The 14,683-nt window shown below is 35.6% G+C and overlaps 3 protein-coding genes across 6 annotated transcripts in view; 2 read left to right on the top strand and 1 right to left on the bottom strand.

The window, feature by feature from the left end:
• LOC124217151 (chromatin assembly factor 1 subunit A) overlaps nucleotides 1–6,454 on the bottom strand; it is a 29,278-nt gene extending 22,824 nt beyond the window's left edge. The window contains exons 1-6 of one of the 2 annotated variants that reach the window (XM_069135505.1): nucleotides 5,709–6,454; nucleotides 5,509–5,600; nucleotides 4,302–5,287; nucleotides 4,071–4,201; nucleotides 3,536–3,915; nucleotides 2,658–2,827 (exon numbers count right to left, since the gene is read on the bottom strand). In XM_069135505.1, the coding sequence (XP_068991606.1) occupies nucleotides 2,658–2,827; nucleotides 3,536–3,915; nucleotides 4,071–4,201; nucleotides 4,302–5,287; nucleotides 5,509–5,590 (1,749 nt within the window). In that variant the 5' untranslated portion in view covers nucleotides 5,591–5,600; nucleotides 5,709–6,454. The remainder of the gene's footprint in view (nucleotides 1–2,657; nucleotides 2,828–3,535; nucleotides 3,916–4,070; nucleotides 4,202–4,301; nucleotides 5,288–5,508; nucleotides 5,601–5,708) is intronic. The other variant, XM_046622488.2, reaches the window with a different exon arrangement.
• On the top strand, nucleotides 6,298–9,661 carry LOC124217154 (G-patch domain and KOW motifs-containing protein). 2 transcript variants are annotated; one of them, XM_046622503.2, is made up of 5 exons: nucleotides 6,298–6,574; nucleotides 6,659–7,043; nucleotides 8,388–8,491; nucleotides 8,619–8,929; nucleotides 9,099–9,266. In XM_046622503.2, exons 1-5 carry the CDS (start codon nucleotides 6,435–6,437, stop codon nucleotides 9,119–9,121), a joined length of 963 nt encoding a protein of 320 aa, XP_046478459.1. In that variant the 5' UTR covers nucleotides 6,298–6,434; the 3' UTR covers nucleotides 9,122–9,266. The 2 variants fall into 2 exon arrangements, with proteins under 2 accessions (XP_046478459.1, XP_046478458.1); XM_046622502.2 differs by having other exon boundaries at nucleotides 6,301–6,574; nucleotides 9,129–9,661.
• Nucleotides 9,662–9,801: 140 nt separating this feature from the next.
• LOC124217158 (omega-amidase NIT2-like) lies at nucleotides 9,802–14,495 on the top strand. Of its 2 annotated transcripts, XM_046622510.2 has the most exons (6): nucleotides 9,802–10,629; nucleotides 10,723–10,869; nucleotides 12,382–12,566; nucleotides 13,578–13,746; nucleotides 13,823–14,056; nucleotides 14,306–14,491. In XM_046622510.2, exons 1-6 carry the CDS (start codon nucleotides 10,578–10,580, stop codon nucleotides 14,395–14,397), a joined length of 879 nt encoding a protein of 292 aa, XP_046478466.1. In that variant the 5' UTR covers nucleotides 9,802–10,577; the 3' UTR covers nucleotides 14,398–14,491. The 2 variants fall into 2 exon arrangements, with proteins under 2 accessions (XP_046478466.1, XP_046478465.1); XM_046622509.2 differs by having other exon boundaries at nucleotides 9,802–10,869; nucleotides 14,306–14,495.
• Nucleotides 14,496–14,683: the final 188 nt, after the last annotated feature.

Below are 14,683 nucleotides of genomic sequence, written 5' to 3'. Positions count from 1 at the left end.
TGTATGTTCTTACAGTAATGCATTTCTGAAGCGTATCTTTGATCACAAAGGTGTTTATTACATCTCGAGGCAAACTAAAGTCGACCATCCGTCTGCTGCGTCATAGTTGAAATCGCAGCGCGATTCTAACACGGAATAGAGTTTCATTTTCGAAAATATGTTGTATTAAAACGCAAGACGCGTTAATAATACTTTGACAATTGTACTTACAGCGTATGCCGCGGCAATCAAACGATAGGGAGACTGTACATATGTTACGGATGCACATGTTAGAGATACATCAAATGTGTATATAAGCGAAAAACAGGAACGGAATTCTCTTATCTTTTCCTAGTTTGTAACCCAATCCATACAACATACCTATCGTTATCGGTTATTTTTTCTTTGCTTTATTTCTGTCTTTATCGCTCTCTGTTTCTTTCTCAGTCAACACTGCTGAAAAAACATTTCACAAAATGTACTTGTATATATGTTGTGGTGGATCTTGGAAATACAACCTACAACACTTATACTACAAGGTCAAGATCATTATCAAGTACTTGTATATATGTTGTCTTCGTCACAGAACCACTTTTTTTACAACCTCTTGAATGCATTTCATGATTTCCCAGATTGTAGCACTGGGCGGGAGAATCCCCAATGTATTTTTTCAGATTTTCACAAACGATATGGGGATCAAGTAGAAACAGTATCATATACGAGATGCAATACAAGAAAATTCTATATACATGTGAAATTTCTGATCGCAATCAAATTTCCATCCTATTAACCATGCTTGATTTTTGTCCAGCCAAATATTGTTTTTCTTATAGTTTGACATTAATGATTATCTATTTATAAAGTAACAGTTACACTAGTTTCCAAAATTAGAATGAAACAAATGCGAAATTGCAGAAAAAATAATCCAACATAAATGTTTTTGTATCAATTTTATGTATAATTCTTTTTGTCACTTTGAAAATTATCAGTACGATCATTCTATTAGTTTATCTATGATTTTCCGGCAAAAACATATTCCCAACTAATTATTTTTCTGTCAATATTCCGCTCATTTTACTCTTTATACTTTGACACTGTGAAATTACAGTAACTAACATAATGTTTTTTTTTTTTATACATATATAATCATTTAGCCGTGAATTTCATTGGTTGAATTCTCTGACCTTACTTTTCACCATCGACTGCCAGAAATTTCTGCCTTAAAACTTTTAAAAAAAAATATGGCTCTACGCGTTCGGTAATTGCATATTAAATCACTGATTTTCGAAATGAACCTATGATGTAATCTTTGTATAAAAATTCGATCTTCTTACCCCATGACGATACGAACCAAGGTAAAGGTTTTTTCCAACATTAGAAATAATTTCTGCACTAACGATTTGAGAATTACATTGTCGTAAAAATCGATGTCGCGAAATCCACTTATGGGTGCGTGCATTTTCCGACAAAAAGAAACATCAAACATTACCTATCGTTCATCCTTAAAAATAATAGCATTCTATCAATTTTTGTTTTCATATGCAACGGTTTATAAGATAGCTCGGTAGTTGTTAGGAATCAAAATTCAACGAAATGAACAGAAAATTACTTGTCATGTACAACGAAAACGAATTGGATTACGAAACCAGTACAAACCAGTACCAGTATGTAGCCTAGGGTGGTCGTCATTTAGAATGTTGCCGAATTTATTCCGGATCACCCCACCCAAACCAACTATAAATAATTCAAAAACAATTCACAATTTTTTTCAGATTTTTATATCAACCGTAAGTACCCGTGCCTGTAAGAGGAAGGATTTCCCAATTTAAAATACACGTGTTTCGGACACGTTCTTAGTATATATTTTGCTGTAAGAGTAATAATGTTCAAAAAAATCCATGAATGTGAGGTTCTAGTGAGCATTAGTGCTACTATCTGAGAAAAAATTCACATCATCATACCAAGTAATATAGACAATTGCATTTCTTATAGATAAAAAGAAAAAGTCAAATTTCTAGAGTGTGCAATTCGTCGAGATTGGTTGGTATGGTGATGTGAATTTTTTCTCAGATAGTAGTACTAATACTCACTAAATATTCGCAATTACAGATTGATTCGAACATCGTCACTCTTACAATAAAATATATGCTGAGAATGTATCTGAAACAGGTGTATTTTAAATGGTGATATCCATCCATTTACAGGCACGGGTTAGAATTGATATAAAAATCTGAAAGAATTGGGAAATTGTTTTTGAATTATTTATAGTTGATTTGGGGGGTAGTCTGAAAAAAAATCATCAACACCCCAAGTAAGGATCACCCTAATGTAGCCATCATTTTTTTTTTTAATTCATCGTTCAAAAAGATGGTTTAACACCCGCAAGATAATTCTACCCATATCTTTTAGTTCTTTTTGTGATGGCAATTAAAAATTATTGGCATGGATGAACATAAAACCGATAGTTGCACGATTGACACTGACAAACATGTAATACACTTTTTGGAAACAATTCAATGCATTGAAATGTTAATCTTGTTCGTTTCTTCTCCACATTTTTTAATACATACGTTCTGTATTAAAGGTTAAACCATCGGTTCTGGTTTAACGTTCCGACTAAATGTCTGCCAAGCCAAAGCAAAAACGCATAAATAAATGCAGAACTTGTAAGTACTTACCGGATCTTTAGCAAACGGTTTCCGTGGCTTTATATGCGTACTTTTCTTCCTCCACGTTCCCCAAAAGGGTGGTCGACGATTCTCGGCGAACATAAAGAACTTGGGATGATGCTTTTCTACAACTGCGGCATCCCCTTGGTCTACCGCATCAGAGGAACTATCTTCTTCATCTGTATAACATATTATCAAGATTACTTTGCTTGGTGCGAAATAGATAACCCTTACTTTATTATCTTTACTTATATATCTGAACTATAAATCAAATGAGTTTTGTAGTAACTGACGTAGACATTGTCCTTTGAAATTTAATAATCCATATACCATCCACTGTGAAAACAATTTTTTCAATTTGATTACTGATTACCTGGATAATGATTTTATAGCTTTTATTTACGTTTTCACTACTTCTTTCAAATTGGTTTCTCTATACTTCACTTCTAATTGAGTTTAATTGAATGAATCGAATGTATGACATTTTTTTACGCCACGGGTTTGACAATGCTCGTTTAACATTTTTTTCCAATGACAAAAATAAGTACTAAATAACCGCACAAATGAATTTTATTAAAAAAAAAAAAAATAAAAAACAAGCAACTGGAATAAACCCATGCCGAAATGTAAAACAGGAAGTATTTGGCTGAAACTTTGCAAAATGAATGCTCATTCTTATTTTAGAGACTATTGAAAGTGGATTTGCGAAGCTATGTGGAAAAATTCTGGGAAAAATATTATTTCGATAGACACGAAATGGGAACTTAAAAACTCAAGGTATTCCTTGCCACTGACAGTTCAGAATAAAAAATCGATGGAGAAGAATTGAAATTGGGTACTTTGTATTGAAATGCACCTAAGCCTATCGATACATAATAGTTAATTACCAATGATAACAACATCATCCTTGGTCTCACATGGCCAAGTTCTTCCGGATCTACCGACATCATTGCGATTTCGTTTGAGCTGATTGAGATATAATTCGTTTTTCAAGACTCCTTTGTTGAACAATCCATCGAAAGTTAATTTTGTTTCATTATTAAGATTTCTCCTGGTTATCGGAGCTACCTTCATATCTACTTTGACTTCAAATGGCATGAAGTTTTGGTCTTTAACTACACCGTCTTCTTCAAGAGCTTTTGTTTCCTGCTTTTTCGGAACAAAGAAGTTTGCAAAATTAGATGCAGCCTTTTGTTTTTTACGCTCAGCCTCTTCCTCTTTCTTCCGACGCTCCTCCTCCTTTGCCTCTTTCTCTTTCTGTTTTTGCCTGCAAAAATTAAGACTGATTAAACTAATATAAAGTTTGCACAAAAAAATTGTTATAATCTTTACCACAATGTCTTGTGACACGAGTAGGTATATGGTATTTTTATTACAGTTCTGACATTCTAGATAGAAATTATACACGTATTTAGTACTCACTCATTTTCAATTTGCTTTTTCAACTCCTTCATTTCTTTCTCTTTCCGCTTTTGTTCTTTCTCAAGTTTCTCCTTCTCCTCCTTCTGTTTTCTACGATTCTCACGCTGCTCTTCTCGCTTTTTCTTTTTTTCCTGAGTGAACAAGTTAAAAACTATAATACTGTTGTCACTACTTACTTGTCATAAAAGTCACAAAAGATACTTTGGGTGAAGTAAATATAAAGAAACATACCATTTTCAACTGCTGCTTCTCTTCGCGTTTCTTAGCACTCTGAAGTCGTCTTTCAATCTGTTTTGGAGTTAATTTTCTATTTTTGAATACACCCGACTTTTCACTTCTAGGTGTTTTGCTTCCGTCATTTTCTTCTAAAGTTTTATCCTTTTCTGTATTCTCATTACTAGACTTATCTGGGTCGTCGTCTACATCTTCGTCCGATGATGAACCACCAGTATCAGAATCCGATTCGTCATTCTTAGCATTAATGCTATCAGAATGTACGCTATCCTTTCGATGACAAGTTGAATCAGTGTCTGAATTTTTCGTCTCCTCAGGAAGGAGCTTCTTCTCCTCAGTACTGGTGTTCTGCTCAGTATTTTGAAGTGATTCGATATTATACTGAGATTCTGTAATGTTTGTCGAGACGGCACTATTCTCTTTGATCTGAGTTGTAGAATTTTTAGATTCTGAACTTTGTTCCGCAGTTTCTTCCAAACTTTGCTCTACGATTTTCTTGGAGCTTTGCTCGAGAACTTCCTTTGATGTTTGTAAGTCTAATTTTACTTTCAATGAAGCATCACTATCTTTGCTGCTGCCGCTTTCATAATCGCTCATTGCTAAAAGTTGGAGATCATCCTTTGATTCTTTGCTCTGTGCTTTTTTTAAAAACCTGTTTAACGAACCGTAATCCTTACGTTTCTTGACATCACTTTCACTATCAATCGGATTTTTTTCAGCATGCTTGGCTGCACCTTCTTCTCTAAATTCCACTAACGCCTTAACATTGTCTTGATCACAAACATTTTCCACATCCGAAACATCCACTTCAATAATTTCAACTTCACTACTCTTGGCCCTTTTGGACGCATTTTGTTTTTTAACTATCTTCCCAGTCCTAGGACTTTTGCTTTCCACCGGTGATGGTGATTCTAGCTTCCTCTTCTTGTTTCCGATTGTATTGGGCGACCCCAATGAACTGACCATTTGAAATGGCAGTTGAGCTGAAAATTAACAAAGGATTTAAACAAATCTCTTGCTGAAATTTATTACAGACCTTAGGTTGTGTAATCAATTGCGTTGTGAATACAATGATTTGTAAAAATTTTTGGCTCATGTCAAATACTTGAAGATGTTGTTCACCAGAGTCCAAAACTTTAAAATTATGAATTTGGCTCTTGTAATAGATAGAATCGCAAAATTAAATGAAAGTATTTAAAATTACCTTGCTTCATTTTTTTTCTGGGAGGTGTAACTATTTCGTTAGTGCAATCCTTTTCTTCAACGGAGACTTCCATAACTTTCATTGTAAAATACCTGCAATGATATTCGTATCCAGAGCACGTCAAGAATTTTTTACAATCTGACAAGAAAATTAGTTGCCCGGTCGAAAATATTAATAGATTTTTAAAGTAAATTTTTCACCTCTGATTGTTGCTAGTCAAACGATCCCCGGTCTTATAGAAGTATAAATGCTAACGAGGCAAATCATTACTGACTGCTCGCAATACTATAACCTCTTAAATTGACATGAAGTTGAATAAGCAATAGAGAATGAAAAAAATTGATAATATGTTCATGTCATTGAAAAAATGTTGCAGGTGAGATACCGATTAAACTTTGAAAATATTTACTTCAAATTGTTGAATCGTTTGATAAATAATACGATACTACCTCCCACATAAGAAATCGCGCGGGAATTCAACAGGTTTTCTGCCTTGTGATTTGAGAACTTTGTATACGGCAATGTGTTCCGAAACTTCACTTCGAAGTGCTTTGAAGCCAAATCAAAACAAGCTTGAGCATGGAGCTTTATGAGCCTGAAAAAATACCGCGTTCGCGTTATTCGGATTCTCGATTCATTAGCGCTTTCCTGATCATGGCGGTGACGGAAGATATATTATAAATATAAAATTACTGACAGGCTGACTTTGGTACGCCAGACAACTACTAGCGCCACTAGTGGTGGAGATTGGCGGCAGAATCGAGGGACATTTTGCGAACCACTTTTAGCAGCGTGTGTCAGGGGGCTGGGTGGGACACATTTGTTGTCTAGAGAAGCAGTCCATGCTCACTGCCTATGGTTGCAATTCGGATTTATATGATTCGTAGACCAGTCTAAAGCCACGATCAGCTTGTCAAGTGTCAATCATGGCCGACGAGGTGAGGAAAATTTCGTTCGGCTTTTCAAAATCGGTAAAAAAGCCAGTTTTGAAAAATACAGTGCAAAACGAAAAAAAGAAGATTGATTATATTGAGTGTCTGGATGAGAAAGCGATAAAGGTTATTGGGTAAGCCGCCACTTTAGCAGCACAGGAATATTTCATACCAATATTTGTAAACATAACCTTAAATTAAATATTTCGCTTTTGCAGTTTGGAAGATAAAAAAGAAGATGAACCGCTGGTGATACCTATGCGAGGATCAAAAACTTGGCATGATAGAATAGTTAATAAAATTGACGCAGATATCTTTGAGCCCAAAGTGAAAACAAATTCAAATGGAGATGTGGTTGATATTGTGGTTAAAAAGGAGCCAATTGGCGCAATGGACACTGACGAAGCTGACATAAAACCTGTAGAATCTGCAACGATAAAACAGGAGGTCAAAGTTGAAGAATCCAAACTGCCTAACACATTGGAAGAGCAAGCGGCGCAAGAAATCCTACAAGATCTGCATAGCACAGAAACTAACGGCAACGACCCAAGTATTTTTTCCTTACCTGTTAAAGATGCCGCCTCCTTAGCTGGTGAACAAGAGGTAATTTATTATACTTAGTAATATTCACTTCTACACCAAATGCTTTGTAAAATTTATCTACCTCCCAAAGAGGCATTTTTAAAACTTATATTTTATCGTACTGAGTTTTCCGTAAATCTGACTGCCTCGGAACTATAGTAATTCGAATCCACACATGAGTGCACAGAAATCGACAAGAGGCTTAGCCTAGCAGGTTGTGCCAACAAAACGGTACCTCACGCTCATGGCACATGCTTGTATAACGGTCTCCTACAGTTGCCGAGCAACCATTTATCACACATTACAAGTACGAATATTTTTACTGGAGTTTCGAATGACGGTGTTAATTTATTGGGTTCAGTGAGTATAAAAAATTATATTTTCTGTCAAGCAAATCAGAAATATTCTAATGACCGTTGACGATTCTTTTAATATTTATGAAACGCAATGAATTTGGAAAAATGAGATCAGATCAGTACACTGCAAAAGTAATGGAATAGGAATATTTGAAAGTCTGTCTAAATTTTTCTGGTGATATTTCCTTCTTGATAATTTCCCGAATACCTTATGACCACATCTTTTCAAATATTTATGGTAGGAGCTCGATAACTAGCTACTTCCTGAATCACCGCCTAATTATCTTTCTTGCCATGCATATATCCATGCATGCAAACAACATATCCCCTCTACTGTGAGTACTTTAGCAGTAAACAGTCGACAATATACGACTTTGCAGATGGACATTCAAACTTCTGTTAAACGTCGTTGGAAAATTTGTTGAGGCTAGGTCGATCAGAAATATTTCAAAAAGCGCATTTCTGGGTTGTTATAAACGTCATGGCAGTGCATTTTTGACCGGTCACATTTATGAAAACTTGTTTACAGAAGACTTGGTGCTACAAATGACAAATTCTTCACGATAAAAAGGTCTTACTTTCCTAAACATTACTTCTTATTAACAGCGCACCTTGCCAACTCTGCATCGAGATTCTTATCAGCAATATGTATCATTTGTAATATTATATGTCGACTACAAGTTTTAATTAAATTTATAACAATTGTCCTTTTTTTCCAGTCACCATTTTAGAGTTACATTTTTTAATATTACTCATACCTGTAGTTGCGTGATCAAGTTTTTCATGAACATTTTCGTACAAAAGCTATTAGGTTCGATGTTGAACTTGATCTATTCTATTGCAAAGTTATCAAACTTCTACTGTACGGATAAAATGAGTTCTTTTAAGTCAGAGACCTTAGGTTCCACTGAAAATTACCAAAAAAAAATTACCAATCCATGGTTTTGGTCACTTCTGGATACAAAAAATGGAACTAAATATCCTTCATAGAGCTAATTTGTTATTTCAGTCAACCTTGGAGGACTATGAGAGCATTCCAATTGACGCTTATGGAATGGCTATGCTACGTGGCATGGGGTGGAAACCTGGTAAAGGAATTGGTAAAAATGAGAAGTACGAATATTTACAAATAACACTACATTGGAGTCAAACCTACTTTTCCCAGTTACTAATATAATAACATATTGAATGCGAAATGATTAGTTCACATAACAAAGTAAACATTGCATCTTTTTTTTAGATTAGTCGAAGCATCTATACCTGCCCTGAGGCCAAAAGGAATGGGACTTGGTGCAGATAAAGTAACAATGCAGAAACAAAACAGTAAACCAAGAACAAAGGAAGAAGAAGAACTGAAACTTATAAAAGGAGCTTTTGTCAAACTGATTGCTGGAAAGCAAAAGGATTCCTATGGGCAGATTGAAGGTCTCGACGACGACGCGGGTAGATTCATAGTGAAAATGGCACTAGGAGGAAACGTCGTGTCTGTAAATGAATCTGTCGTTCAAGCAGTGACAAAAGAAGAGTATCTGAAAAATGGCAAAGTCCTAAGTTAGTAGATTTTGGCTAATTGTACGGGGTTTTTAAACTGGATTATCGTACAATGTCTTATAAGTTACAAAATTGCGTATGATTTTCATTGCAAGTTGTTCCGAAATTATCCTTTTTAAAAACCCCTTTTAAAAACTTTTCGATGTCAAGTAAAAACTTGATGATTTAGTCTTTAATATATCGTTGAATTAATTTTCAGACTCTGCCAAGTATCAGGAGTACAAGGATAAAGATACAGATAACACAGGCATTGAGAGTCGTTTGCCTATCGTAGAATCATTGGATGGAGAACGAGAGGAAAGAAGAGGGAGAAAGGAAAATAAAGAACACGATGAAAGCATTACCAGTGGAAAGAGAAAAATGAAGAAATCCAGAAGACGGTCGAGCAGTGACGACAGTAGTCCCGATTGTACAAGAAAAAGAAATAATTCGGATAGTAGCGAGGTCGAAAAAAAGCCGAAAAAATCTAAAAAATCTAAGAAACACCGGAATCGCGATAGTTCAGCAGAACGATCGAGTAGAAAGAATCGAAAGAAGGATAAGGAGCGGGAGAAAAGAAAGGATAGAAGATGTTCCAAATCGCCAGAACGAAGAAAGCGCAAAAAACATAAAAGGTCCAGATCTAGGTCACCTAGAAAATGATTTTCATTCATAACGTAATTTTATTTTATGACTACCCTGGACGAACAATTGTATCATAAACTTTTCTTAATAAAATTTGTTCATTTTTAATTTAGGAATCGCTGCTGTATCCTATACTTGACAGTGGACTTGACTTGAGCTTTATACTTGATACTTTTGCAGACTTGTACATAAGTATCACAGTACATACTCTTCATTAAGAAAAATTGTTACATTTTTTAAGATTCTACCTTGACTATAATGTAGTCAAAATATAAGTTTGCGACTATACTGTGCCTTCCAACATAATGAAACCGACGAGATAACCACTGAAAATGAAAACAGAATAACAGCGGGGTGAGAAAAACATTATTTTAGACGCTTTGGATAGGCCAAACGAGCAGCTTTCGAATCCACAACCCACAACCATTCGCATAAACAATAATATTCATTGTCGAACTGATCATTGCAAAAGGCTGGATATGCTGGTGCGGAAATACTCGGTGAAACCAAACATTTTCTTGTCTTTCTTTTCGAACTTATGTTTCAAGTACATTCCATAACTTTGGATGGTATACCTTATAGAAATGCATCTCTACCAAAATGACTGGTTATACATTGTACCTTATCATCAATACAATACACATATTTTTATTGGCTTTTCAAATTAGAAAGAACGAATAAATACAACAGTGCCATTCTGATAAATGTTATATTTGATATTTCAGTTTTGGCAACATCTTGGTTCCTTCAACCTCAAATAACGTGAGAAAGTTGACGTTAACTGCATTTAAATTCTACTACATATCTAGCTGCAAACTTCTTTCCTTCCATGAGTTCTTTGAAATATATCTAAAATACTATAATACATCGATGTGTATTCCTAAAATTGGATTCCTCGTCTTTCAATGCTGCTTCACACACATCTCTTTCTTATCAGTAGCTACAAGTAGTTAGCATAAGTCGCATCATTCGGTTGTAGCACATAATATAGCCAATCGGACCTAACCTATCAGTTAGTATCTGCATGGCCATGGCATTGAGCAATATCGCTCGACAGTCAAGTAAAGCAATGACAAGTACGTACGATGATTTTTGCCAATTTCATGGAAACAATTTTGTACTTTTGGCGATCGATAATGTCAATATATCTAATACATATCTTATTAAAGGTCTTCGATTGGCCCTGGTACAACTTGCCGTAACTGACGATAAAGCGACAAACATCTCTCGAGCAATCTCTTTTGTCGAACGAGCAAAACAACAAGGCGCCGACGTCGTTGCACTGCCAGAGTGCTTCAATTCACCTTATGGAACTGGTAAAATCTGCACCCTGTAATTCAACAAACAGTGATCATGCATGATATCGAGTTGACTATAATCATATCATACATACATACATACTATAAATGCCCGAGTGACGATATTGAAGTTAGTAACGTTATCGTAACGACATATTGGGAAAAAATCACTATTTTCTTATTTTTACAATGACTTTGAAGGATCGAAGATTGAAAAATATGAGTATGTTTTGTTTTATTATGGTTTACTGAACTTGCGTCAAAAAATCCGAAGCTTTGTCTGACTAGTATGTATTCAAACACAAGAAAATACTAGTGAACAGGGATGAATTCTATGAGTACATTGTGTGCCGGTACACTTTTGAGTGAATGCAATACATGGTTTTTGTCGACCGAATAATATTCCACTTACTTTGACCAGAGTCCCCAAATTTTGACTATTAACATAGCTCACTCATCGCTGACGTAAAATTGCCGAACAGCGCAATTCTACATGCAACGCGGAACAGAAATAGCCGGAGAACTAGTGTCAAAAACGTTGTGTCATTTCAGTAGGGAAATTTTTTATTTTACTATAGGTATACTGTCTAAAATTGAAATCGAAAGTATGCTTATCTCTATAGCATCTTGTAGTTGAGAGTTATGGTGTTATTGACGATGTAACAAAACCGCGACAATTTTTCGTAATTTTTTATTTTTTTTTTTGTCTATTTTCTTTTTAATCAAATCAAATAATAGGTTTGCAACTAATATTATGTGAACAAAAATTAGAAATTCAAAGTTTATTGTAATCTTCAGTTCAATACATTTCAATTTTCACATAGCAATTCATAAATATAAACTGTATTGTTATCTATTGTGTCTCTATGAGTCTATGTATATTATTATACTTATTATAATAATATGTGACGTTGGTCTATATGATTCGAACTATAAAAGTAACACTTATTCTCAACGTCTGATAACCTTTTTTTTTGTATTAATCCTACACGTTTTACTTCTTCATTCGGTTTAATTACTGTCTTTAATGGTTTAGATATTGCATTTATTTTAATTTCTCTGATTAGATTCCTTATACATGATGCCACAATTTTTTGTGTACATACTTGTTAATATACCATATGTTGAGTGCTTCCAGTTCGTTTTTCGCTTTCTACTATTTTAATACAACTTCAATTATCTTCATAATAGCTTCTTATTTCGAGATCTTTTCCGTCTATATCTTTCACAACTCCTTCTAATTAATGCCTTTTTTGATGACAAGTCTATGACAAAATAACGATAAGACTACTCGATAGTAACGATCGCACATAAGTACGGAAAGCAATTAATAATTTTGCCTAACTTATTACAGACATTCTTACCATATTCCTTTTACAGGACTGTATGAAAAAGACAAAAACTTTTATGAAATTTATCAACATTATGCCTATACATATTCTTAGCGGGTCAATTAATCTCACGACCGACAGGCCCGGTTACCGTCTTGCAGAGACAAATTCAATGACATTATTTTATTTCACAAAATAGCACATTTTCCAAATTACGCTGAAAATGTTCCCGCGGGTGAAACAAGTCTTGCGCTATCAGCTGCAGCTAAAAAAAATGGAATTTATGTAATCGGTGGTTCGATTCCGGAAAGAGATGGGGAAAAGTTTTTCAACACCTGCACGGTCTGGGATTCCGAAGGAAAATTCATCGGAAAATATAGAAAGGTATTTTTGCCAATTTTTTCGGATTACCCGAAAAACTCGTATTACTCAAATTCCCGAATTCCTGAAAAATGTTGGGTTTGCCGAAAATTGCGAAGTTTTCGAAAATTTTGCTCGTGGCTGTTTTCGCTTCTACAAAAATACCGGGATTTCTAAAGCGAACAGAGATTTTCGAAAATTTCGGACTACCCGAAGATTTCGGGCTTGCCAAGAAACCCGACCCAATGCAAACCCGACCCGAACCCGAGTTAAAGTACCCGAAATTTCGGGTACCCGCACACCCCTATCAATCACATCTGAGATAGCGATGGTCAGAGTTTCATCCACTTGGCAAAGAACACCAAATATAAACGCACTTTCTAATCATTGTCGAAATCGGATATTTTACAACAACTACATGGAAATTCCGATTTTCGAAGTCTGTGGAGCGTGCGTAACGTTTTCAAACACTGCGGAAAATGTTTTTCATTCTTTTTCACCTATAATACATTGTTTCTGGATCATAAAAATTTCGGATTTTATTGGACATTGAACGAAGAATACGCTAGTGTTTTTTTCCAGAATTTTTGGTCGTGCAGATCGTGGTGAAAAATCCATTTCAATATTTATACCAGTGAGAAAAGATGTTTCGTTGCGAGAAAAATAAAATTTAAAAATCTATGGTTTGACGTGGAATGACTCATTGGACGTGTCACACACGTACTTTACTTTTTGGAATATCCGCGCAGATAGTTCGATTTGGGAAGCATTGACGATGCCACTGGCAGTTAGATAAATTGAAGTAACTTACGATCAATAATACAGTGCGTAAAATTGAGTTAATCGAAATAGCCCATTAATCAAAGAATGCCGTAATGTGGAAAATACCGCATTTTAATTGTGCGCATGCGCCGACGTCGTTTTACCGCACTGTTCGGAAATGGGGCGCCTTACGCAGGCCCCGCAGGCTGCGGAAATTCAACTTTGAACCCAAATGTTGATAAGACCTGATTTTCAACTAATAACTTTGTACAGGTGCACTTGTTCGACATTGATGTAAAAGGAAAAATGACATTCAAAGAAAGTGACATCCTCACCGCTGGCAATGAACTTCTTACGTTTCACATCAAGAACTGGAAGATTGGTTTAGGAATCTGCTACGACATTCGGTTTGAAGAGTTGGCTCGTCTGTACCGTAACTTAGGTAATCCGCAATCAATCCAAGCATCTTACCGCGTACCCGCCTTCCCGTAGTTACTCTGCTGTTCATCCTTTGTCAGGGTGCCAATTGATGTTTTATCCTGGTGCTTTTAACATGACTACCGGACCTTTGCATTGGTCTCTTCTGCAACGCGCTCGTGCCAATGACGCCCAGCTTTATGTTGCCGGCGTATCTCCGGCCAAAGTAGACGGTTCTGGTTACGTAGCTTATGGCCACACGCAGCTAACGGATCCCTGGGGAAAAGTGCTTAAGGAGTTGGAGTTCGCGGAAGATATGATTGTCGCTGATATTGGTAACGAACGCATTTCGTCTAATTCTATGAATCCGGTCATTTCATTCGACCGCCTTTCAATTCATAACTCGACTTCACTTTTCTTCTGCCAACAAAGCAAGATAGTCAGAATAATACAAGATGAGATCAGTTTAAATTTTCCGACAGTGCAGCGGGATTTGTACAATAATCGTTTTTTTTTTTTTTTTTATCATTTGAAAAGGCCATCATTTCCATGAGATTCTTAATAATCATGATTCAATTTTTTAGATATGACAGTCGTTGATGAGGTCAGAGCCCAGATTCCAATTTTTGGCCAACGTCGTACCGACTTGTATGAAACTTGTTGGAAGAAAAATTAGCACAAACAGCGACAAAATTTGTATCTACCTTAAAATGGATTTTGATATTGAAAAAATCAAACTTTTTTCACTCACCAAACCCATTAAACCATATACATATTTTTTCAACGAGTGGTTTTCAACAGTCGCCTGAAGCTTATTTTTTATCCGAAATTGCGTCAGAATTTTGCCGTGCGTGAAAATCCAGCCACGGCGCTGCATGATGCATATTATGTTATGTATGCGAGCACAGACGATTACTCGATAACACATATCTGCCATCGAAACTTCAGGCTGGATTTTCACA

This window comes from Neodiprion pinetum, chromosome 4, assembly GCF_021155775.2.
Source record: "Neodiprion pinetum isolate iyNeoPine1 chromosome 4, iyNeoPine1.2, whole genome shotgun sequence".
NCBI lineage: Eukaryota > Metazoa > Arthropoda > Insecta > Hymenoptera > Diprionidae > Neodiprion > Neodiprion pinetum.
Note: the sequence above shows the minus strand (reverse complement) of the source record. Positions and strands in the feature narration are given on the sequence as shown.

Excerpts from the sequence above, each read along its gene's own strand:
- LOC124217154 (XM_046622502.2), top strand. The coding sequence starts at position 6,435 with ATGGCCGACGAGGTGAGGAAAATTTCGTTCGGCTTTTCAAAATCGGTA. Across the intron at positions 8,492-8,618 it reads GGAATTGGTAAAAATGAGAA|ATTAGTCGAAGCATCTATAC; the intron begins GTACGAATATTT and ends TCTTTTTTTTAG. Across the intron at positions 8,930-9,128 it reads GAAAAATGGCAAAGTCCTAA|ACTCTGCCAAGTATCAGGAG; the intron begins GTTAGTAGATTT and ends ATTAATTTTCAG.
- LOC124217158 (XM_046622509.2), top strand. The coding sequence starts at position 10,578 with ATGGCCATGGCATTGAGCAATATCGCTCGACAGTCAAGTAAAGCAATG. Across the intron at positions 10,870-12,381 it reads CAATTCACCTTATGGAACTG|CACATTTTCCAAATTACGCT; the intron begins GTAAAATCTGCA and ends TTCACAAAATAG. Across the intron at positions 12,567-13,577 it reads TCATCGGAAAATATAGAAAG|GTGCACTTGTTCGACATTGA; the intron begins GTATTTTTGCCA and ends AACTTTGTACAG.